The sequence below is a fragment of the Polypterus senegalus genome, chromosome 9, assembly GCF_016835505.1.
Source record: "Polypterus senegalus isolate Bchr_013 chromosome 9, ASM1683550v1, whole genome shotgun sequence".
NCBI classification, from domain to species: Eukaryota; Metazoa; Chordata; class Cladistia; order Polypteriformes; family Polypteridae; genus Polypterus; species Polypterus senegalus.
Window position 1 is genome coordinate 27,652,966 of NC_053162.1, and position 26,266 is coordinate 27,679,231.

The 26,266-nt window shown below is 42.4% G+C and overlaps 1 protein-coding gene across 3 annotated transcripts in view; it reads right to left on the minus strand.

Moving 5' to 3' along the window:
* sh2d3ca (SH2 domain containing 3Ca) overlaps window positions 1-26,266 on the minus strand; it is a 278,210-nt gene that overhangs the window by 222,358 nt on the left and 29,586 nt on the right. Inside the window, exon 1 of one of the 3 annotated variants that reach the window (XM_039762776.1) lies at window positions 2,806-2,946. The exons of the other annotated variants lie outside the window; for them this stretch is intronic. Within the exon in view, the coding sequence (XP_039618710.1) occupies window positions 2,806-2,816 (11 nt within the window). The 5' untranslated portion in view covers window positions 2,817-2,946. Of the gene's footprint in view, window positions 1-2,805; window positions 2,947-26,266 lie in introns of those variants that run through there. 3 annotated transcript variants of the gene reach the window in all.

The window sequence follows — 26,266 nt, forward strand, 5'->3', positions numbered from 1 at the left end:
AGAGCTTAAACAGTCATGCAAAGAAGAATGGGGGAAAGACTGCTGTGTCCAGATATGCAAAGATTTATAGGGAGACAGGGAGGGAGACTCAAGGCTGTCACGGCTCTCAAAGCTTCATCTACTAAATAGTGACTTGAAGGGGTATGTGATCACGTATTTAGTGTTCTGTATGTATTGGTAAGTTAGTCCACTTTGCTGAGATCTGTTTTCACTTTGACATTAAAGAGACTTCTTATTGATCATTGTTAAAAAAAGCCAAATTATACTCACTGTAATTCAATGTTGTATGACAAAAAAACTGAAAACTTTCAAGGGAGCGACTTCTTTTATAGTCACCATAAATAGATAGATGGGTAGATAGATAGAAATGGAAGGCACTAGACTAGATAGATAGATAGATAGATAGATAGATAGATAGATAGATAGATAGATAGATAGATAGATATGAAGGGCACTATATAACAGATAGATCTTCTCAACCTCTTTTCCTGGTAAGGATTGTGGCACAGACAGGTACATATTCATAACAACAGCTAGCAAAGCTGGATGTTCATAGTTTCGTAATGGAGGATAATATTCCTCTGTGGAATACTGGACTGCACAAACCCTACGCAATTCCTCAGACAAGTAGTAAACAAAGTGCTGCAATGTCTTCTTGCTAATCCTCCTAATTTAAGAGGTCGGACGATCCGCCTTCACTGTGATTGAATGGCACTGCCGCCCACTTTACTGACAGCTGTCTGTCAAGGTCGGGTGACGCGCACTCCTCAGATTTTTGAACCCCCACACACTAAATCTTGCAAGCATCTTTTTATTGGATTAAAGGGCTTCGGGCAATTAATAACTTTGTTTCACTTACAAACCAGAGCTAATTTGAATAAAGTCATTGGGTGAGATGATACAGAGGGGCACAAATACAAACGAGTCGTCGCGAGTGTTTCGCAGCTTCTCGTGCTAAATCGCTGCACAACTGCTCTTTGGCACCGTGCCGCAGGTTCGGTTTTTATTCCTCCCTGGCACAAGCCACAGAGCAGTACGGTCCTCGCCCTTGAAAATCGTCCTCTGAGGTTCAACGTCATTTCTTCGAGGGGTGGTTGTCTTTTTTTACGTCATTTTAAAGGAATGCGCTCCTTACGTGACTGTGTACTTGAACTTGACCGTACGATGCGCTCCTGAGGACTTGTCCCACCGACGTGTCACCGAGTCGGTCTCGCTGCTGCAGTTGGACGGGAGCTCTTGCGGCTGAATGGCGAGTCGTCTTCTCCCAGCTCTTCTGCAAGTCCAGCTAAATCGTTTTCATGCGTTCAGAAGGAAAGGCGTTCCCCTTGTTAAATGATTACAGTTAAAGGCGTGCAGGACAATGAGGAAAGAAAAACTGCACTGTCCACATCCCCGGAGAAAGCCAAGACCCGGGGGAGAGTGGCGGAAATGTCTAAAACGCACGTACTCGAATGGTTTGCGGCACCAAAGGAAACGGTGCGTTATTTAAATATTACTCATTTGTTGCTTAGACTATTAAGTTGAAAGTGCTGTATACTTAACGTTACCTTTTAATACACTATTGTACAAATTATCTTCTGTACGTGCAGGCAATTACTCGTACAAATCATAATATCAAATTATTAAATCCACTATTATTCATTCTGGCAGGCGGAGGTACAAATTGTTCCTGTTTAATATAAAACACCAATTAAAATCCTCGTTCCCGAATGATTTCTCTTGAAAGTTTTCATTTCACTTCTTTGTATACAACATTGAAATATTTCTGTTCCTCTATAAAATCTGCGGGTGATGTTATAAATATGCAGAGCTTTACGTGTAAAAAGTATATTATTATTAGTTTTTTTTTTTCAATATTCGCTCGTGCACGGTTTTAATTATTGGCTACCGGATAGTGAGCGTTTATAGGTTAACGGTTGAAGTCACGTTTATATGTTAATACAGTAAAGCATGATTCTTATATATGCGTGTGCAATTATAAGGTGTCCATTAGGGTACAAATAGCACCTTTCGCATCATTTGTAGAATATCGGCATTGGTGCATTTGGTTCCTTATCATCACATTCTGCACTACTCATATTGCATGTCCTGCAAGCGGTGTCCAGTAAGATTGGAGTTCTCAGAATGCTTAGGTGGTAAAAATCTGCGAAAACATCTGGAAAGTGGTGAGCACCAGGAGACGAGGTCGATTCCCCCCTTTTATAACTTTAGGAATGCTTTTAGCTCCTCGGTTAGACGGAGGTACGCATGTCCTGTCCCGTTACTTTTTACAGACCTCTCGTTCCTTTAACTTCAGAATCTAAGCCCCTTTTCCTCAACTGGTTAACATGTATGGTGTGTACCGCCATCCTAACCAAAGCGATCGCCGTGAAACGGTGGGATAAGAGCCGCGGACAGTGTCCCCCGATCAAGGGAGGTTTCGTGCAGTCCCGCGTCAGGTTCCTAGCTGTTATCGTTTCGAAAGTGTTCTGCGCAGTGTATTATTGCGGTAACGGTAGCGCAGCCTAAATGTGTCCGATGTCGATTATGAAGCTCTTCTTTGTTTTGCTTCGTAGGCGTAAACCTTCGCGATGGATGCACAGACAGAGAGACACAAGCGCATCTGCTCATCAGCAGCACAAACGGATTTTCAAATCCAACTTTGGAGACAAAAATCCACAGTAAACGCCACCGCCGCCGCCGCCGCCGCTTTAAACAGCAGTTCTCCCTCTTCAGCATAAACGCACGCAACCCTGCATGAGCGCAACCCATAAAAAACTCAGCTTGAAAGTTTTCAGACAGGACAGCTCCCAAAACAACACTCACCTTAAACCCATGGTATAGACGCCGCCAGCTTTATTTGATTTTTTACGTTCCCCAGATGCATAAAAAAGTGGCAGGTTTCGTTGTGCACGGAGGTTTCCTTATCCCTGGATTTGTCATGTCTAGTCCCTCCTATGTGATGGGGCTGGGACTGGGGCGTCCCGGCCAAGGGATGGGCGGGATTTGGAGAGCGCGGCGGCTCAGCCCGAAGCCACTCGGAGCGCTCACTCCTTTCGAAATTCCTTTCTGTTCGGATTTCGGCTCAGCGCGAATTCCACGGAGCTGCGGAGTGCAGGGACGCCCGCGGCATAAGTGTCAAAGCCAAGGGATTCGAAGAAGGGCCGAGTGAACACGGGGCAGTAGTTACTGAGCTGTACACGAAAACGTCGGATAAAACGGTAGCGGACATGTGCGTATGAGAACTTCATTTATAAGTGGATGATTCGGGGGCACTGTCGTTACTGCAGATGGTGCGTGGCCGCTCAGTGTAATCTGCATATGGATGAGAGTGGAAAACCACAGAAAAACACACCTGGCCACGGGGAGAACGTGGAAACTGCACGCAGACCTGGCAGTGACCAGCCGGGACTGAATCCAGCCTACTGCTACTAGACACTAGGCCTCAGGCTACATAATAATAATAATAATAATAATAATAATAATACACCCTCAGTGAGGGTTAGGTAAGAAAAGAGAAATAAAGAGGCACAAGGGAGAAAGGCATAAAGGATGGAAAAGTTCAAATACCATATCAACAGTAGCAGAGGAAGGAGAGCTTGATTCAGAAATAAACCCCATAATGCAAACAAGTTTATGAAAACTAAAAACAGAATATCAAGATTGTACAGCATTGTATGGATCAGCAACACTGAAAAAGGGTGCGTGAAAAGAAACTGGATACTACAGAAATGAGGATGTTGAGATGAATGTGGAGCAACCAAGCTTGATAAGACCAGGAATGAGAGAATCAGAGGCACAGTTAAAGCTGGAGAAATCTCAAAGATTAAAGTGGTACGGCAAGTAATGAGAATAGGGCTAAACAATGTGGGAAAAGAGGTGTTGGGACAGAGGATGAGCAAAGAGAAAGTAGACGGACTGTATGAAGGGGGACTCTAAAGGAGAAACGGGTATCAGGTGAGGAAGTATAGAGGCTGGTCAGATATAGCGACTCCACATAAAAAGTGGGAAACACTCCAGAAGAAGAAGAGTGAGAGTTGGTTTTGGTTAACTGGTGATTCTAAATTACCCGTCGTGCCATATCCAGGGCCTTTTCCTGCTGTGCACCCAGTGCTGTTGGGAATTTGAGAATATGTCCCTGAATTGGATACGTAGATTTGTAAATGTGAGTGGTGCTGCCACTCCACTGCGGCCCTGCAACTAGGAGACCAGGGTTCACATCCCAGGTGCCCCCTACGTGGAGTTTGCATGTCCTCCCCACGTGGGTTTTCTCTCAAAGACATGTGGGTTAGATGGACTTTGTGTGTGTGTGTATTGCACCCAATATGCTTGCTGAGATGTAGCTTCCCAATGACCCTGCTCTGGAGAAGCAGGTATAGAAAATGGAGGAATGGCTTGTAGTTGTTATGTAGGTTATATCACATTTGGAGTAATACTAATAAAATGTCATTTTTTATTATCTGAATTATCAAGGCTTCAGTGCACACAGGAAAGAAGGAAACCAACCTTGGATGGGATATCCGTTCAGCACAGGGCTGCATCAAGCTGACACCCACACTAATACTGGGTCCGAATAAAGTGACCAGTTAAAGCAACCATTCCTGGGATGTGTCTGGATCAAATAAAAAATAAAAAACGGGTACACTCCTACAAATATTAGTGCTGTAATGGCACGTTACTGGGTTCTATGGTTTCCCAAATAACCATTGCTGGACAAAGAACTGTTTCATTCTGGAAAGGAGTCTTTGCAAATGAAGTTGTTCCTTTGGGCTTTCATAGGGTTTTTAATATTAAGACAAAACAGAGATCTGTAATGTATAGTATGCTACCAAGTGGGTAACAACAGATCAAGAAAATCAGAATTGAGCCTGAGTTATTGTATGCAACAAGAGTTGTTTAAAGTCAGGAGCTCACTGGTATTTCACAAATCTCTTATCATCTATTTCTGGATTTTTATGAACACTGTTACGGAACCTAAATAAATAAAGGATCCTGCCGGATCGTTCTCTTGGGAACTAAAAGTGGTTTCCTTATGGCATGGCTATGAAGAACTGCTCTGGCACCTTTATTTTTAAGACTGTAGAGAGAGGTCATGCAAGCTCCTCCATAATAATAATAATAATAATAATAATAATATTCTTGAACCTGTTGAGTCCAGTTCACAGTCATAAGGGGCTACAGCCTGTCCTGGCAGCTCTGGGTGCAAAGCAGGAAACATCTGTGGACAGGACACCAGTCCATCGCAGGGTCCATTCACACAAATCACCCAATCTGCTATCATCAGTTAATCTAAGATACACGTCTTCAGGGATGAGCGAGGAAAATCAGAGTGCCCAGAAGAAAAGTATGCACAGACTCCACACAAACAGTTAAGGTATGGCATTTGTGACAGTGCAAACTGAAACACCATCGTGCCCTAAATATAATATTAGTCATAATAAAACAATTTCAAATCCATTTAATCCAGTTGAGGGGCACTGGTGGCACAGCCTAAGCTGGCATCACTGGGCAAAGATGCCAATTTAGGAGTGGCAGTCCATCACTGGAACACATCTGCCCTCACTGGGGCCAATTTGGATTTGCAATTTAACCCAACCTGCATATCTTTAGGAATAAGAAAGGAAAACTGGAAGACTCAAAGGGAAATGTCACCACATGCAGTCTCCACACGGACAGCAATGGGGCATTGGACACTTGATCCATGGAGGAGCAGCAGCAGCACTACCACCTGTGCCACGGTGCTGCCAAAGTAATGATCATCATCATAATACTAGCACTAATAGGACTTAGAAGTAGTAGTAGTGCACTTTGAAAAGCTGTTTATTTTCAGCACCTCTCCAAATATTTCAGCTTATTACCAATACAATATTTTTATTAATGGAAGATAAGATTAAAGGTTATTTCCATGCTACAAAGAACAGAAAAATCCAAATAGGCCAAAACGTTTTTAACCTTCTTTCCTTTACAGCATGGAAATTACCCTCGTCTTTATTTTCCTTTGCAGATGCCCACTGGCACAGCCCTACACTTAACTCGATATTCGTATTTGGTTACACCTTGTAATTGCCATGTGTTTTAGTTATAAATTCTATCCATGATCAGCTTTTTAGTGCTTCATTCAATAGGCAGAATAGGCCTGTACAAATGAAATGTGGTTGAAGTAAGCAGCTTTGAGAATGTGTGTGTGTGTGTGCGTGTGCAGTTCCAGTTTTGTTTTGAAGAGTCGTTTTATGTTTCCTGCAGAATTTGTGGTGATCGAAGGGGTGAGTGACAACTACAGTAGCTGCCTGATGCAGATAAGTATCGCTGATCCTTTTTGACTCCCCTTTAACCAGTCGTGACTTTGGTGCGAAGCCCTCCTCAGAAGTTGACACGTCTTGATTGGAGTTCCTTTTCCTCCCCTTTCCCTCTGTACCTGGGCCATTTACAAATGATCCAATTAGCAACCTGAGATCGGAGGCGGGAGGATGAAAGGGAAAGTCATGGCTGGTGGTCCAGGAGCTCCTTTTGTGGTCTTTTGTTTTTCAAAGTTATTGTCACACATGCATGCTTGGGGAGCATCTAAACGGACCGATCAAGGCAAGAACAACAACCACAGTGTAGGGGCAAAAGCAATCACTAATTACTTCTACTCTTCTCCCTTCACCACAGAACAAAGGACGAGTGTCAGACGGGATGTAACATCACTTTTCAGTAAGCTTTCTGAGGACCTGCACCTTCCACCCTGTCAGCTTTTAACTAATGGTGGTGCCGGAAGTTGGCACCCATATGGACCATGCTTAACTAGAGAGCAGGACTCCACAATGGAGAAGCCCTTTTGATAAGGGCTACAAGGACGAAGACATCTTTCTATTCCTACTTTAAATGGGGCGCCCGGCAGGCACCCAACCCTTTATCTTTCTGTTTCATTTACAGAATTCACTATTTATGTACACACCAAGTGGTAAAAAGCTCATAAAATGGCGGAAGAAAAGGAGCATTTCAAAATGGTGGTAAGAAAGTAAAGTAATGCAACCCTAACCCTAAGTTGGTATGGTTGGCACCGTAACCAGGTTCTTCAGAAGTTCAAAAAGGTCTTTTAGGAAATGAACAAGGCCAGTCCAATAACATCACAAAGGCTCATCCACTTTGTCAGGCTGGATGAAGGAGCACAGATCATCACCCAAAGGCAGTGGCCGGCCTGGACTGACACCAGGAAGTGAGTGGAACCTATCAGCCAACCTGGACCAGCAGTTGAAGTTTCCACTTGAAAACACCACAGCCTTCCTTCAACCAGATATCATCTTGTGGTCTGTCTTTGTCAGGATGATGATCATGGCTGAGCTCACCCTCTCATGGGAGGATAGAATGGAGGCAGCCATTGAGAGGAAGAGGGAGAAGTGCAAGGAGTTGGCAGATGTGTGCAGAGAACCAAAAAGGTAGACAGGAACCTATCCTGTAGAAGTCAGCTGCTGATTGGAACATCGCCCAACAACAATTTCTGAAGGCTGATGTTATGAATGATTCCAGCCAAAAAATGAGGATTGGAGGCACAGTAGTGGAGTTTCTGACTTTGGTTTAGAAGAAGCGATGCAAAATGGGGAGAGTAAGGATCATATAGCAGGCTGTACAGAGGGGAAGGGAGACTCTGTACTGCTGTTCCACCATCCTGAAATGTTTCGGGATCAAAAGGGTGTAACATCAGGAAAGGGTGGCTGCAGTCTGATGACCCTACAGCTGGGCCAGTGGCACTAGCAGACTTGCATCAGGCTCAATGCCTAACAGTGTAATAACAATGTAATAACTACTGAATCACGACAAATGGAACACCAGCCCATTGCAGGCCCAAATACCACTAACAGTAACACAAGGTTAGCTTCTGAATTATTAGTCAGTCTAACTGGCACATCTTGGGAGGTGTGAAAGGAAAACTGAAGTAACTGCTTGAAAACAATCAAATGCCTGAGCGCTGAATTCCAACCCCAAGAAGGTAAGATCAATGAGGTGAGAACGTGAACCATTGGGCCACCATGTCACCCAATCAAAATATAAGATTTCACAGTTAATAACGGTGCAGTGAATATCCTTTGTTTTTCTTACATTGACCATTTTAAACTAACTGAGGTGTCACCTGAGCAGCTTTAACAATCAAAAGCCCACCAAGGCCGTCTGTCTGCCTCTATGCAGAGTCCCTTTCTTTTTTGTTATCTTTCCAAAATACTTCAGCTTTCCTATAGCAAATATGAAGGCAGCTGACACGTCTAATTACTGTGCTATACATCTTTCTGTTTTATTTCTTTCGGTACAACTGATGGTTCAAAGTAGTGACATACGTAATAGTAAGCAGTGTTGTGTCTAATTAATCATTTGCTCCTCTTTTTCTTGCTGCCTTCTGTTATTTGCGTCTTAGACAGTGAATTAATTCATTGTCAATTCCAGCTGCCGGTGACCAGCACTCATTGTGTCTTGAGCTCGATTTAGAAGTGTTCAGCTTTCCACTGAGCATCTGTGAATTCACAATGTACAGCACTGTCACAGAGTCCACGTGCCGTCCAGAGATGACCTTAGCTGGAACTCCGCATTTGTGTGAAAAGTCAGACATGGCTTGACTTAAATCACCTTTTTTTCTTTAAAAGCACATTGAATGCAGTAGGCAGTAACACAAGTCTAAGGCCCTTCATGGACTACTTTTCTTATAGATTAGCTCCAGCTTCGGACCTTTCACTAATTGGCCAGGTGGCTTAGGTATGCCAGACTTTAAAGTTTTGACCAGGTGGTGGCTCCCAGAGATTTATTTTTTCAGTATTTTTAGCATTTCAATGTTTTCATTCAGTACCTGTGATGACAGCATAGATAGCCATTGCAACACTGGGAGGCATGCTGGACATCCAGTCTTAGGCTACATCCACAGTACTATGACTTCATTTAAAAGCAGCATTTTTAAACAAAAATGATTTCTGTCCACACTAGCGTTTTCACATCATTTACAAAAGTATCTCCATCCACATTAAAATGACCAAAAACTCATATGGTGTAGTCGTTTGGTACACTGGGTATGCAAAAAATGGATGGAAACGCCACCAGCCATGGGGTTTATCTCACAGCTGTAGCAAACTGTGCAAGTTTGCAACATTTAAACTACAGAAAACTTACCGTATTCACTTGTGTACCACGTGCCCTTGTGTAAGACGCGCACCCTAATTTTTACATAGAAAATCGTGAAAATCTTTTTGCCCTGTGTATGATGCCTGTTGTGATTGTATATGAAGCGTTTAGAGAGTGCGAGAGCACGAGCAAGCGAGAGAGAGAAAGAGCGCGAACAAGTGAGAGAGAGAGAAAGAGAGAGCGCGAGTGCGCGAACAAGCGAAAGAGAGAGCGCAAGCAAGCGAGAGAGAGAGAGCGTGAGTGTGTGAGCAAGTGAGAGAGAGAGAGAGCGCAAATGCGCGAACAAGTGAGAGAGAGAGCGTGAGTGCACGAGCAAGCGAAAGAGAGAGAGAGAGAGAGCGCGAGTGCACGAGCAAGCGAGAGAGAGAGAGAGCACGAGTGCGCGAGCGAGCGAGCAAGAGAGAGAAAGAGAGCCCAAGCAAAAGAAGTAAACATTACAGAATTACATTTCCTGCTCCACTGACAGACGGAGGAGATCGTTCCTCCCCAACACTATGCGACTCTTCAATTCCACCGGGGGGGTAAACGTTAACATTATACAAAGTTATTGTCTGTTTTACCTGCATTTTTATCACTCTTTAATTTAATATTGTTTTTTATCAGTATGCTGCTGTTGGAGTATGTGAATTTCTTTATTGGGATTAATAAAGTATCTATCTGTCTATCTATCTACACAACCACCCAGCAAGTCACAATATACATAGATTAGCATGGGGCCCCTATGCTCATGGGACCCCCGGGTAACAGCCCAGCATGCCCATGCATTAAGGCGGCCCTGCTCTACGTCCACTTTGTGGGAATAAGATTTTCTTCCAATTAAAGGTGACCAGTCAAGGAATGAGACATTGCAGTGAAACTGAAAATGGCCTTTCCTTCCACTCAATCAAACAACCTTCATGAGCCAGCAACATCGACTCCAACTGGACTTTCTACTTCAACCGCGGAGCACAGAGAGGACCTAAACGAACAGTCCGAACTGAAGGTAATGATCACATAAAAGAGCTCAAGAATAATCTAAAGAAGGATATAAATGACATAAGAAAGAAATAAAGGACATACACAAGACAAACGAGAAGACCAGGAGAAAATCGTTTAAGTACTCGCTTTGAGGCAATCATTAAAGGTATGCTAGATATCTCTATCTCAATCCTTATACACCACTGCTGGGGTGCTTGTTTTGTTTTGGACGTGCTCTGTCTCTAGGTATGTCTGAGGACTGGGGCTTTGTGAAGTGTGGTCTAACCTCACGTGGGGAGACATTATTAGGAGAGAGAACAAACTATTTCTAACCTATCCTTTTAATCCATAGAATTATAAGTGCCAATGTAACAATAGGCTTCAGGGCCATAGCTCCCAGAAAAATTGGAAATTAAGGTCAAAGCTATCATATGTAATAATGTACTATCTTAAATTGGGGGTTGATTTGATTTGAACTTAGTTTGGTCAAGTTTGACTTGCTTGTATGGAATGTTACCTGCTTTTAATAAATTCAATAAAATGTTAAAGAGAAAAGAAATGAGACATTGTAATAAGCAGGATCCAATCAGGGAAGTACTCTGTAATAACCATGAGCAAATCAAAACGTGGTTAGCATCTGTGTTTTCAAAACTGTACTGTATGTTTTCACCCCTCCAGCACTGCAATACTGATCTGCCATTTTCAGAAGTGTACAACTCTGAGGAGCATTTTCAAAAGACTCGGTTTTCAAGGGTTAAAAATGGGGAAGCGTGGATGAAATTCAATAACACAGACTACATAATGTCTGTATTTTTAAATGAAAATGTAGCAGTGTGGACGTAGCCTCAGACAAGGTGCTAGTCTGAAGCAGGGCCTCATTTCAATTCTATTCTATTAAGACATGTGTCATAGGGGGAGGCTGGGGGCCAGACCCAGCCGGGACACCTGGAAGGATCGGGAGGCAGACTATACTTTCCCCGGGCCACGAGGGGCAACCACCCTGGATAGGGTGGGGACCACGGGGACGTAGCGTGGAGGCTCAAGCCCTCACGAGCCTCATAGAGCCTGGGACAGCTGCACTTCTGCCACACTTGGGTGGGTAGATGGAGGACCTTCCAGGAACACCCAGAGTGCTTATATTATAGCATACCAGGAAGTGCCGCCGGAAGAACATCAGCGAGCACCTGGAGCACGTCCGCGTAACTATAAAGGGGGCTGCCTTCCTACACGCTGGACGGGAGCTGAAGCTCCAGCGACAGGAGAAAGAGAGCCGGCCCACAGACATTTAAAGGCCCGTATTGGAGGGTGTTTGGTGCTGGAGCACTGTGTGTGGTGCAGGACTCTTTAATTACTATAAATAGTTTAACAAAATGTGTGTGGCATTCGACATCCGGTGTCTGTCTGTCTGTGGTCGGGCTGTCTATCACAGGGATTATCAACCTAACTGGTGCCAATGTGAGTGTGCATGTGTGCATTTAAGGGACTGGTACCCTGTCCAGGAATGCTCCCTGCATTGTGTCCAGTACTGCCAGGGTAAGCTTTGATTCCTTGTGACCCTAAAATTTCTATTCTATTCAATATATGATATGATATTATAACATTAGAACAATCTAGATGAGAACAGGTCATTCAGCCCAACAAAGCTCACCAGTCTTAGAAAAATAAAGTCCTACATTCTACCACAATACTCATCCAAGTGTCGGTGGTTCTCTGTGTGACAATAAACTTCCTCATGTTTGCATGAACTTTACCTTTAATAAGTTTCCAACCCTGTGTTCTTGATGAACTCATTTTAAAGTCACAGTCTCAATTGACTGGACTAATTCCCTTCATAACCTTAAACACTTCAATCAAGTCTCCCCTTAATCTCGTTTTTCTTAAACTGAAAAGGCTCAGCCCCTTCTAATCTTTTCTCATAATGCATCTCCTGTAGCCCTAGTCACTATTCTCCGGACTTTTACTAGCCCTATGTCTTTTTTGTAGTCCAAAACTGTACAAAATACTCCAGAGGAGGTCTAACCAGTGCATTATAAACTGTTTAACTCTGAAAGCACATTTTTTCGACTAGAATGGTTACCCTTGTAGACTCAAGTAACCCCACGTCGGGACTAGTGAGGGAACATTACAGATTACTTCAAAACAGAGTGTAGGGCAGTAAATAATCCTGGGTGGGGCACTAGTCCATCACAAGGCCTTTATCATATTATATTATATTATATTATATTATATTATATTATATTATATTATATTATATTATATTATATTATATTATATTATACTAGTAATGGCGCACTGCACGATAACATGCAGTGAATACACTTGACTTGAGCATTCCTCGTTTTCATCCTCTTTCTCTGTACGTTTAGCATTCGTTTGCTCAGAGGCTGATGTACCTGCTGTGCCTGCTGCGCCTGCTGCGCTTGATGCGCCTGCCTTGATGCGCCTGCTGCTTCCTGAGCAGCTCTTCTTTTCTCCACCCTAGCAGCCCACTTCTTCTCTTCTTTCATTGGCATCTTTTCTCGTTAAAACAGATTAAGTCAGTGTTTGTGTTGCAGTTACTTAGTATGTTTCTTACTTAGTACTTTTCTTTAATTTTTCAGCAAGTCTTAAGTCTTTAATCTGCCTCAAGAATGACTTAAGATATGAAGAGGTAGGGGTGAGAACGGCACCCGTATGCATGCGCCGCTGTACTGCAGAGAGTTGATTCTACAATAAAATATAATAAAAATAAAAAGAGGAATAACCTTGGAGGTCAGCCATCACCCCCAAAAGCAGATAGCAGATGTCACGTAGTATATGTGTACTAAATTTTAGGTTAATAGGTCAAACTGTTTGTGAGCTACAGGTGATTTAAAATCCTGGACAGGCAAACAGACAGCCATACAGGTAGTGTATTATACTGTATATAAAGATTATATTATGTCGGACACTCATTTTCTAAGCCTGAACTGAGTCGCGAGGGGTGCTGGAGCCAATCCCAGCTAGCATAGGGCACCAGTCCATCACAGGCAGAATCACAACAGACCCAAACCAAAACCACACACACACACACACACACACACTTCATCTACACACCAGGGCCAATCCATCCAACCTTCATGTCTTTGGACTGTGGGAGAAAGCTGTAGCAGGCAGAGGAAACCCGCACAGAGAACATTCAAACTCCACGTAGGAAGGACTCATGGTTTGAACCCTGTTCTCCTTACAGTGAGGCAGCAGTGCTACCACTGCACCACCATGCCATCCTATATTATATTATATTATACCAGTAACGGCGCACTATACACTTGGCTTATAGTTTCCATCCTCTTTCTCTCTACTCCTAGCATTCGTTTGCTTAGAGATTGATGCGCTTGCTGCTTCCTGAGCATCCATCCATCCATCTATTATCCAACCCGCCTGAGCAGCTCTTCTTTTCTCCACCCTAGCGGCCCGCTTCTTTTCTTCTTTCGTCGGCATCTTTTCGCGTTAAAACTGATTAAGTCATTGTTTGCGTTGCAATTACTTAGTAAGTTTTCCTTAATGTTTCACTTAAGCAGGCACTGAAGTCTTCCATCTGCCTGAAGAATGATTTAAGATATGAAGGAGTGACGGCGAAGTTGGTAGGGATGAGAACGGCTCCCGTACACGGGCGCCACATGGCCGCCCTGCTGAGAGTTGATTCTACAATAAAATAAAGAGAGGAATAACCTTGGAGGTCAATCTTCATCCAGAAAGCAGATGGTAGACGTCACGTAGTATATGTGTACCAAATTTCAGGTCAACAGGTCAAATGGTTTGCGAGCTACAGGTGATTTAAAATCCTGGACAGACAAACGATCAGACACAGTAGCATATTATATTATATTATATTATATTATATTATATTATATTATATTTGCTAGGTGGACTGGAAACTCTGAACTGGTCTCAGTGAGTGTATGGGTATGTGTGAATCGGCCCTGAGATGGACTGTCACTCTTACTGGAAGCAAGAACGTAGTGTACAATGAATTATAAAACATGCACAAACCTCCAGTCCCTAAAATAAAAACTATGACAGGAAAACCTAATGGGGTGACGTTTGATGGGACAGATTAGCTCAACTGCTGTGTAAATGAATTAAGCTACAAGCCTAATAACTGCCTTCTGCAATATTCCAGTTGATTTTAGTGCCCCACTGAGAAACATACATGTGCCGAAAAATGCAGACACGGAGAAACATGCCAAAAACCAACACATGTCATGGAGGACAGTTAGTGGTGTGGGTTTGGAGGCTAACCAAGATGCTGTGGAATGAGATGCCATGGGAAACACATAGGCTGAAGAAAGGGGATGCATAGTCAGTCCTGTATATTTAGGCATCTTTACATACAGTTACTGATCTGCACACGGTGTAAATGGGTAGGAAAGAGAAATGATAGATTCGAGCAAACTACCAATGCCATTTTTGCATTAAGTGCTAGTTTTGTTGTGCAAAATAAGTAATTCTGCATCCCTCAGTAATTTAACATATTATTAAAATATATTTCTAATTTTCCGTCATAGGCTCAATTTAATTTCTAATTTACAACAATATTATTCTTTGTATTGTGTAAAATGGCCTTCTCGCTGGACCCTGCATGACTGTTTTCATCCGAGGGGCGGGACCAATTGGCCCTGCAGTGTTCTCAGTTTACCTTTGGATGTGTCTGCACACCTGTAATCTCGACTATACAGATTAGTGATGGAGCTTGAAGGCTGGAGCCCCTTATTCGAAGCATTAAGATGAGGACTTTTGTAATCTTAAATTTGCACTCCTAGCTCAAGCTTTTCCATGTCATGGCTATGAAATGAAAGCCAGGGAAGAAATATGAAATGTCGAGTACCATCTACTCCCCTAAATGTAACCACACAATAATTGGAAGAAAAAAAAGAAAGCAAATAAATATCAGGGATGCATCAAGACATTATGCTGATGAGAATGAGGCTGTTGGGGACCGCCTAAAGGTGCTAAAAATGAATGACCCACCACAAAAGTCTTATATGTGCTCCCTCGACTTTGTGGCAGAGAAGCTAACAGTTTGAAGTCTCTGTTTCAAATAAGTGCATGCAGAAAATTACTTATTTATTTATTTATTTTCAGTCTTGTGGTTAGAGCTGCTACCAGGTAGCCCCAGAGTGTTGACTTTCAGTCTGGCCGTGTGTGTAGCCTACATGTTTCTCTGTGTCACTGTGGTTTGTTTATTTTCACCTCAAAGCCATTTGATTGTAAATTTGACATGTTTCTGTTTGTGACGTTCATAACCAAAACATATTCTTGGGTAGTTGGCGCTCCTAGTTTACCTAATTGCATTGTTGTAATTTCTCAGTTGATGATCTGATACCAATCAAGACTGATCAGGCACCAGCATCCTATTGTTTGATTTTTTGTGACATGACAGGTACAAGAACTTGCATGTCTCTCTGGTCATTAACTAATGAGGCACAGCATTAGGTACAGTAAGTTCATGTAAACGTTACAGAAGTCTGCACAGATAACAGAAAATTCTGATGTGGGCCCACCAGAAATAGCATGCCACAAATGTTACTGTGGATTACCAAGACCATCCTGCATATACTGACTCTTGTGAGGGACCACTTGGTGTCCCTGCTGGGATGAATCCTGCTCCTTTAACTGGCCAGTAGGCAATGGGAAAGGAAGGTCGGCAGGGGATCGGTGATATTCTCCTTCTGTGCCAGGACATGAACACAGAAAGACACTCTAGCAGCAACCACAGTGGGACACCCTGGCTGGGCTGAGGTACCTGAAAGGTCTGGATAGTGGGTATGTCTGCTTTGGGCAGAGCACCGAACTCCCAGGTCTAGAGTTAAAAGAGAGCCCTCTATTTGGGCCAGCGAGTCTGAGTCAGGAGCAGAAAAAGCCAACACTCGTTTGGGAGGAGTGAATAGTAGAGAGAGAACAAAAGGAAACATTGGAAAGGTACTCTGTTCTTGTGTCAGGGGTTTGGGACCTCCAGAGGCCACACTCTGCTGTGAACAAATCCTTTTAGAGGAAAAGCCAGCTGAGTATAATTTAAACTGGGGGGCCAGTATAACATAACACTTTCCAACCTGCATAATCCACTGGGCCAATTTATATTTACATTGATTTGCTTAGCAGGCACTATTATCCAACGCAACTTACAAAAGAGGTCAACATAACTAAGAAAACATAAATCTGGAGGACAAGTGTTACAGGACGAGCTTACAAAGGTTACAGAATTGCTTATCACAAGTGAAGAGCTCAGAACGAACAAATCAAGGGGACTACACTACTACACTACACGGGGCATAACGTGAGCTACCACAGCTATGCTGATGACACACAACTGTATTTATCAATAGCGCCTGATGACCCCGACTCTCTTGATTCACTGATACAATGTCTTACTTGTGTTTCTGAATGGATGAGTAGTAATTTTCTCAAACTAAATAAGGAGAAAACAGAAATTTCAGTGATTGGCAAAAATGGATATAATGAGGGTATTAGAAATAAACTTGATGCATTAGGATTAAAAGTGAAGACGGAGGTAAAGAATTTAGGGGTAACTGTTGACTCTGACCTGAATTTTAAATCACATATTAATCAGATTACTAGGACAGTATTTTTTCACTTAAGAAACATAGCAAAAGTTAGATCTCTTATAACATTGCAAGATGCTAAGAAATTAGTTCACGCTTTTGTTTTTAGTCGACTAGATTACTGTAACGCATTCCTCTCAGGACCACCAAAAAAAAGACATCAATCGATTGCAACGAGTGCAGAATGCAGCTGCTAGAATCTTAACTAGGAAAAGAAAATCCGAGCACATCTCTCTAGTTTTGATGTCAATAATACATTGGTTACCTGTGTCATTTAGAATTGACTTTAAAATACTGCTTATGGTTTATAAAGCTTTAAATAATCTCGCCCCATCTTATATATCGGAATGTCTTTCACCTTACACTCCAAATCGTAACCTTAGATCTTCAGATGAGTGTCTGCTTAGAATTCCAAGAGCTAAACGTAAAAGTGGTGGTGAGGTGGCCTTCTGCTGTTATACACCTAAAATCTGGAATAGCCTGCCAACAGGAATTCACCAGGCTAATACGGTGGAGCACTTTAAAACACTGCTGAAAACTCATTACTTTAACATGGCTTTCTCAGAGCTTCATCTTAGTTTAATTTAATGGTGATCTGTGCCACCACCACCTGATCAAAGCACCGTGATGTCCATACATTGATGGATTAAAGGCCAGAAGGCCACGTGACCGTCATCATCAAGTTCTTCCATGTGAACCCTTAATACAATGAGGACTGATTGAGGTCATTAATGTTAGGTAGAATGCCCAGAGGGGGCTGGGTGACAGAGAAGTAGTGACAGTGGTAGAGAAGTCTACGTGACCATCATCATCAAGCCCTTCCGTGAGAACCCTAAATCCAAAGAGGACTGTTTCATTTATGTTAGGTAGAATGCCCAGAGGGGACTGGGCAGTCTAATGGTCTGGAATCCCTACAGATTTTATTTTTTCTCCAGCCGTCTGGAGTTTTTTTTTTTTTGTTTTTTCTGTCCACCCTGGCCATCGGACCTTACTTATTCTATGTTAATTAATGTTGACTTGTTTTATTTTCTTACTGTGTCTTTTATTTTTCTATTCTTCATTTTGTAAAGCACTTTGAGCTACTTTTTGTATGAAAATGTGCTATATAAATAAATGTTGTTGTTGTTGTTGTTGTTGGGTGGTCTCATGGCTTCAGATCCCCTGCAGATTTTATTTTTTTTCTCCAGCCATCTGGACTTTTTTTTTTTTTTTGGTTTTTCTGTCCTCCTTGGCCATCAGACCTTACTTTTATTCTATGTTAATTAGAATTGCCTAATTTTATTTTGTTATATATTGTGTTTTTCTCTTTTTTCATCCTCTAAAGCACTTTGAGCTACATCACTTGTATGAAAGTGTGGTATAGAAATAAATGTTGTTGTTGTTGTTATTGTTATAAGAACCTATGGAAGCCAATGACAGGCACTCATAGAACAGGAGAGTCTAAACACTTTGGGAAAAAAACAGGGAGTTTGAATTTCAAATGGAGGAGGGCAGCCTATTCCACCAAAGAGAAGCTACACATGAAGAGAGTCTGGATTAAGATTTGATGCCGTGCAGAGGTGGCATCACCAGATACCACTCATCAGCAGACCTGAGTGGTCAAGAAGGAGCATAGGGCCTCCATACACATACTGTCGGTGCTGACCTGTTGACTTCTCTGTAGGCAAACATCAAGGACTTGAACTCAATATGTGCTGCTACAGGGAGCTAATTAAGTGGTCTGAAAAGTGATCGGACATTTGCCTGCCTCACCTGGATGCATTTTGAAACATCGGCAGCATGTTGGTGAAACATGCTGGTACTCCTGCCAGCAGAGAGTTGCAGTAGTCCAGGTGAGACAAGACCCAAGCCTGGACCAAGTGTTGTACTGCACACTCTGTCAGATACGTTCTGATCATGCAGAATGTTTTATAGAAGGAATCTGCAAGACTGGGAGACAGTTACAGCATGGGCAGTGAAGGATAGCTGGTCGTTAATCACCACCCCAAGGTTGAATGAAGACTTTGTTGGTGTTAACAATAATGAGCCAAGCTGAACAGAGATGACATGCTGAATTGACGGACAGCTTTGATAATAAGAAGGTCCATTTTTGCCAGGTTGAACTGGTTATGGTGTTCCTTTATCGAAGTTGCAATATTAGTTAGACATGCAGAGATGGCTAGGTGGCGTTCTGGAGTGAATTACAGGTACAGCTACATATCATCACCATAGCACTGATAAGAAAAGCCATGGGACTGGATGACAGAACATAGTGAGGAGGGGTAGAGAGGGTAGAGGGGTGGGCCCAGCTTCGATATTTGAGGCACTTCTAAGCTTGCCTGGCTTGACATCTCTCAGTTTCAGGTGTCACACACATGTGCATGGGAGGCAGCTAAAGGGCTCGAAAGAAGGTAATTCCCAGTCGGACCAGGGGGTGGCAGAGTGCACTAACCCTTTTGCTTTTTTTCTAGCAGACCAAATGTGGGAAATTCCGCCTGAGTCCTTGATAGTCACTTCTGGTTCCACCCTTGAAGGCATCACTTCGGGTTCCAACCCTGAAGAGATCACTTCCTTCCTCCATCCATAAAACCCACCATGTCTGTACCAAACCTCAGTTCTGTTTTGGACTCTTGTCTGTAAAGACCATTTTCTCGCAACTTTTTCAATTTAGAAGCCATTTTTCAAGTATACTGGAGGCCGCCCCAAACCTCTTATTGTGTCAAGGCTCAATTAGTTATCTATCACAGGAGATATATATGGCAGGATCAGCCCAAGAGCTAGAACTCAGACCTCACAAAGGCAATCCCAGTGATGCCAAGGTCAGAGAGAGTGACAAGGGGGATCTGAAGGCTGACCGATTTGAAGGCCAAGGAGAGATCTAGAAGGACAAGAGCAGATGACGTTAGTAGCTCTAGCCAGCCGTGACATGTCAGAGTTTCCGTTTAATCTAACACATGCATTTTTGGGGATGTTGGAGGAGAACTGGAGTGACCAGAAAAAAACCCATGCAAAGGAAGAAAGTGCAATGTGGATCCATAAGATGGCAGAGATTCTGGTATTACTAGTAATCACTGCACTGATGTGTTGCCTAAGAAACAACATTTTGACAGTAAATTAAAGTGAATTGTTAATTCCCTGAGGAATCCCACTGATATATAAGGAGGACACGGAAAATCCAAATGCCAGGCACTCCAACTGGGATTCAAACAAAATTTGAAATGCCGTGAGGTGGCAATGGCTTTACCAAAAAATGCAGTACCCACATACCAGCTGTAAACCATAACCATAACTAAACAGTCATCCAAAATAATCAAACAAATTCACAGCAGACACGCGTCATTAAACGTCGAGAGTACTTTGACCGACTGGATCAAGTCGTCTGATGATTCACCCAATGGAATCTTCACAAAAGCAGGAGGGCACCTGGAATGCAGGCTTTTATCTCAGGTTTCTGAAGTCACTGCTCTTGTTGATGGGGGCTGAGTCTGTAAATGCCTGAGTCATGTAGTGGACAACTTTTCCATTTCAGTCCTACATAAAACCTTTTAAACAATAAAGCTTGCAAGAATGATTTATTATAGAAAGTAAATGGAGGGTGGGCTCTGACGGATTACTCACAATGAATGCTGTATCCGCTCCCTGAGCACTGGGCAGAGAGCCGCTGATCAGGCAGTTTAATTCCACTTTCACCCAGTTTTTTCTTCTAATTAAAGCTACTTTTCTTTTGTTAATCTTATTATGTTTCCCTTGGAGCTCATTTGCACATCGCAGTCAGCTCACACAGCCATTAGTTCTTACACAAGAAATGTGGGTAGCAATGGATTATAATTCATTGTGTTGGCCATGATGGAGAGTGGTGTGGGAATTACTGGGACAGATGCTGGGAAGCTCCAGCTTTGGTGGTACTTTTCATATCATCTGGCTTTAAGTGGTATACTGTATATCATCTCAGACTGCTTTATAAGAAGATAAACTAAGTTGTAATGGTATGGTGAATATAGGAGGCCAAAACTAAACAATCCAAAGGAGGACAAGATCCTGGGACGACCTGTTTAAGGCACGAAATTATAAGGAAAGGGCAGTGGGGAATATGACCAAACAAAGACCACATACTCCTCACTTACATTTTTAGCTGCCATAATAAGGATTACTTTGTCTTTTCATTATGAGCAATCTGGGGCTGGCAAGGATCTTGGATGGCACAAGGGGGACCTCTGGATTCACAATCCCAGGGGTTCTATGGTTAGCTATGGCCCCAAAGTACTTCAAGTGGGACTGGAAGTGACCCCAGGAAGTACTCCTGGAAACAGACTTAAACTTGTGGCCACCAATCAGAAACCTTAGAGTCAGGATGATAAATGATCAAGGGCTCACCCGCTAGGCATAACATGGCCAGAAAGAAAGAAAGACAAGGAACTAGAAGAGAGAAAGGAGCTGGTGGCGTAGCTCAAGTTCGTATCTCTCAAGGCGCGGCGGGGCTTCAATTTGCCACCCTCCAGCATATCGGAATATGTTAACCTATTTAAACAGAAAATGAAAATGACGTATAGAGAAAAATTAAGATACATTTTGTATAGATTTATTCATATATAGAGAAACAGCAATAATTTTTCACATATAATTATTTATAAGCATCAACTAGACAAGAATATAGTATAGAAGCACTGATAAGTCGTGTTCTGATTATTAATTTAATATAATTACGCTGCGAAAACCAGAACCAGAGTAGTGTACAAGTGATAGGTGGGGATGTTTTGTGTGCAGAGCAAGAACGCATTTGGATTGATAACAAAACAAAATTATAAATTGTAATTTAGTTGTTTATCTTCCTAAAATTATTATCGGTGTAATGTTTATGTTTATTTTTGTTATTGCCTCATAAACTTCAACTGCTGTATCTGAGGCCGTCACAAAAGGACAGTCCAGAAATTATTTTTGAAGCATTTGTGCATAAAAATAAGAGAATTTTCCTTTTTTCATTCATGAGTGATATTTTTCCGAACCCTGCTGCTTACACACAAATTGTAATGAGCCTTTTGGCCAGTAATGCCGCCCCCAAAAATGTGCCATTCTGGGCGAACCGCCCCCACTGCCTGCCCCTAGCTATGCCACTGGAGGGAGCATTAATGCAGGCGTCTTTTTGTCATGAATTTTATATTCTCACCTACTGCATCCTCCTGCCCTTACTATTTCTTTAATAAAATATCTGTCATGGCCTGTTTGGGCTTCTTTAGGTGTTTGTGGGTAGCACTGTATTTCCATATTTGTTCCACAATGTCTTGTTATGCTGTGTTAAAAAATGAAACAAATTCTTAGCTGCTTTTTCTGCGGGTCAATCAACAAATCAACAAAGACCTCATATCTCTCTCAAGACACCAACCTGGAGTTCACATAAAAGCTACAATGTGGGAAGGTGGGCTATAACAAAGTGTTCCCCTGAGAATTCACGTAAATCATTAAAAGAGCATTACGTTATATTGCCACTCGTTGCAAGCACTACATGAAGATAGAAAACATCCATACTGCTTGCTGCTCGCTTTCTGGTCTTCTGCCTGTCGGAAGATAATTGGTAACATAATCAGCTGCAGAGCTCTCAAACTTCATGCTTTTTTCATCTCCATCTATGTCCTCCTGTCTCAAATTATCACTTAATTGTCTTTCTTTCCATACTTCAAGATCTTCCAATCTCAAGTCACACAAAAAATTAATTCAGATTATGGACGATTAATCTAGTTCATGAATGACAGTACATGATTCTGGATCCCACGCCAGTTGCAATTGGTACAAAACTGAAACCAGCTGTTGGATGGGCAACCACCAGTGGATAATCAGTCCCCACAGCAGAAAGATCTGGAGATACCACTAGTCCAGTGGTCCACTTTGTTATCTTTGTATTCCTTTTGTATTGGGTGTTCTCATTTCCTTCACCCTCCCTTGTATAACATACATTCTGCAATAAAATAAAAGACCTTCCTAACTCTTAACTGCACTGCATGGGTATCTGTGTACTGGGTCTGCGCTGGAGAACCTAACATTGCAACAAAATATATATATATATACACGTTGTGACGCATGTTGGACACAGGTGGCTTGAGGACCACCTTCCTGGCTCTGATGAGGTAAACGTTACCAGGCTGGGATAAGAAGGGGTGCTGGTACTAACTGTACCTTCTCATTCCACTGAAGTTCCAAAAAGATGCTCAAGGAGGATGCCCAGCTCTGCCCACAGTGCCCTGGAAGAGACTGTTCATTTGGAGTTTAGTCATCAATAATTATTGGAACCTTAAAGAGAGTGCCAAGCTGAATTAAAGTGTTGGAGTAAAATCTGACAGAGATAATTTGCTCCAAATTATTTGGCTTCTAGCATTTGGCCTGAGTGACTCATTTTCAAGTCCTCGATTGATTGATTAGTGTGTCAGTATTGTTTTCATTTGTTTAATTTCAATTCTTTTGACCTCTGAATATTTATCATCTACAGGGTCCACTCCATTCCATATTCATTTGTTTGAACAGATTATCATTATTATTTTGTCCTCCTTGCAGTCCAGTTCTTATTACAGATCCTCGTACTGTCTTCTCATGTGTATTAAAATCGGTAAACCAGAAGAGGAACTAGCTGGAAGACAACTGCAGTTGAAATGATTCTTTTGAGGAGTCCTGATATGAGGTTTCAAACGCAGCAGAAGTTACGAGAAAGGATCTATGGAATTTTCTCCGAGAACGTGATATTTTGGAGTCAGTGGAGGAAACATTAATAGAAGAAAAGATAAGCTTAAACACTAGTTGATAATGGCACTGAACAGGATAGAAACGACTGAACGTATTGGCTGGCTATGCTCTTCTAGTTCCCTAAACTGCATACCAGGAAAACTAAATAGCTTCTGAAATAAGAAAGAAATAGAAATAATCCTCTCAAACAAATTATGTAATTCGTTCGAATGAGTGACTAATTCTTTAAAAGAATTTTTATTTTTGCCTGACACCTACAGGGCTCAGTTGTTCTTGGAACCAACACTAGAATTAATTAGCTAGCTCCCAGAAATGCAAAAGCTGGCATTAGATTTGGGTTGAGCGATGGCTCTGCCATGCAGACAAGTCTCTAGAATGAGAGATGAAAACCAGAAGATCAGGACAGCAGACAAGAGAATAACATGCACTGTCCACACAGACAGCAACCAGGTGTGGGATTCAAACTCAGGAGTCTGGAGCTGGGAGGTGGTATGCTAACCTCTGTGCCACCCAAAAATAGAATTGTCCTCTAGGTAGTGAAATCATTCTTCTCTGTTATTTGAGTCCCTGGGTCACGCCACGTTTCCAATAGAACTACTTCTTACAATGCCAAGCCATCAACAGCATCTGAGTTTCAAAGCTAACTGTGTGCTGTCTTTGTGTTGTTTCACTTCATTCATTTTTCATACTCTCCATGCCCTTACCAATTCCAAGTCTGCACTTTGGAGGGAACATGGTGTATGGGGTATACTAGTAGACATATCCAGGCTGATCCAGTAAATACCTTAGCGTTCTCAGACCCACTTAATCCACTTAACCATCGCATATCCTAGTAGCACTGGGCAGAAAACAGCACTGAACAGGCTGCCAGAGCCCATTCACACTCACATAGGAATCGGCTAATCAAGCCTTACAAGAACACTTCTGGAGATGTCAAATTAAAACCAGCAGAAAACCCACAGAAACACGAGAAGAAGGTGTGAGCTTCACATGCGCTATGACCATGTACAGGATTCCAGCTAAATGTTTAATGAAGTTGCCTGAAATTTAGCAGGTAACTACTTTAGGGGAAAAAGCAAAACGCAGGCTAAGCTTGTTCTTTTATGATATTGTGATTTTGTAGCCTCCTCTTGGTGTAGTAAAGTTAAACACACTGGTGGCATCAGTTCTGCTTGTGCTTGGCAGCCTGTCCTGGAGAAGCACCACGTCAAGAGGTTTTCATTAATTTACGTAGTTAATCAACACCTCACAAAGATAAATGATGTGGTCACCTTTGTCAGAATCCATCCATCTATCCATTATCCAGCCCGCTATATCCTAACTACAGGGTCGCAGGAGCCAATCCCAGCCAACACTGGGCACAACGCAGGAAACAAACCCTGGGCAGGGCGCCAGCCCACTGCCGGGCACACACACACACCAACAATTTAGGATCACCAATGCATCTAACCTGCATGTCTTTGGACTGTGGGAGGAAACCCACGCAGACACGGGGAGAACATACAAACTCCACGCAGGGAGGACCTGGGAAGCGAACCTGGGTCTCCTAATTGCAAAGCAGAAGCGCTACCCACTGTGCCACCGTGCCTCCCTTTGTCAGAATCCTAACCCAAGCAAGAGTATAGCTTTTTCATTGGTGTCAGTTATTTTTGTCAAACAAAGTATGGCTGAGTGATGAAGCCATTGGACCATACACCATAAAGTCAGAGATTCGGCTCATTGCGTGATTCTGAGCAGATCACTTCAGCTGCCCTTGACTCCAACTGTAAACAGCAATCTATTTAAGACACCCTGGGGTGGTGTTCATGTTGGAAAGGCATTACACACAGAATTAAGTTTATTTGCTGTCTAAAAACAAGTAAAGGTCCTCCTATTATTGTGTATTAGCTAGCTGCAAGCTCAATTCAATCTATTCTTATGGTGAGAAGTACCATCAAGGAACCCTACAGAATAATAACAAATAAATATAAGTAAGAACTGTGGTGGGCTGGCGCCCTGCCCGGGGTTTGTTTCCTGCCTTGCACCCTGTGTTGGCTGGGATTGGCTCCAGCAGACCCCCGTGACCCTGTAGTTAGGATATAGCGGGTTGGATAATGGATGGATGGATGGATATAAGTAAGAAATGAAATGAAAACAGAAAAAAGCATGCAATACATACAAAATAAACACACCCAGCCTTAAACCACACAGTACGGTTAATACCTGACCTCAGCTTTTTAAACGGCAGCACTACATGAGCTCCAGCCACCTTCTCACTTCCTAATAAACGTCTTTCTCTCAAACAGTTACGTCGCGCTTTATGCCCATGAATGTTTTTTAAGTCTCAGTAATAAATATAAAGATTTCATCTTAACCTGAAGCAGTCTGAGTGCTGCATTATGCTGCAATATGTTTCATTCATTAGTGTGCTGAGTGCTAACAAAGAATTCAGCAGCGATGAAGCAACTAACAGTTTCCATTTCCTGGATAAATGCAGGAAACAGAAGCATTTTGTATAATTTGAATTGTGCACTCAGGGCCTTGCAGCGACTTCCTCCAGCACCTTAACAGTGCCTAATGCTTTGGCCAAGTGTCCCTGCTATTTATAAGCATAATGGCTGCGTTACTAAGACAATGGATCAGAAGAGCCATGCAGCTAACTGAGTACTATTCTGTAAATGGTATTTGTTTTTTATGTTATGTTTTTATTGAGGAATTAATATTATTAGTTCACTGGAGCTCCTTAATCTTGAACATGCTCCATACACTTGGCCAGGAGTAACACTTTCATGCCATGGATCAACTTGTTTTTAACTCCCGACTGACTTTGGCTTTTGTTGATGGACATTGGAGCACACAATGTTACAGGACACTGTATTTTTTGAATTAAAACAGGTAATTAGTAGGAATAATGGACA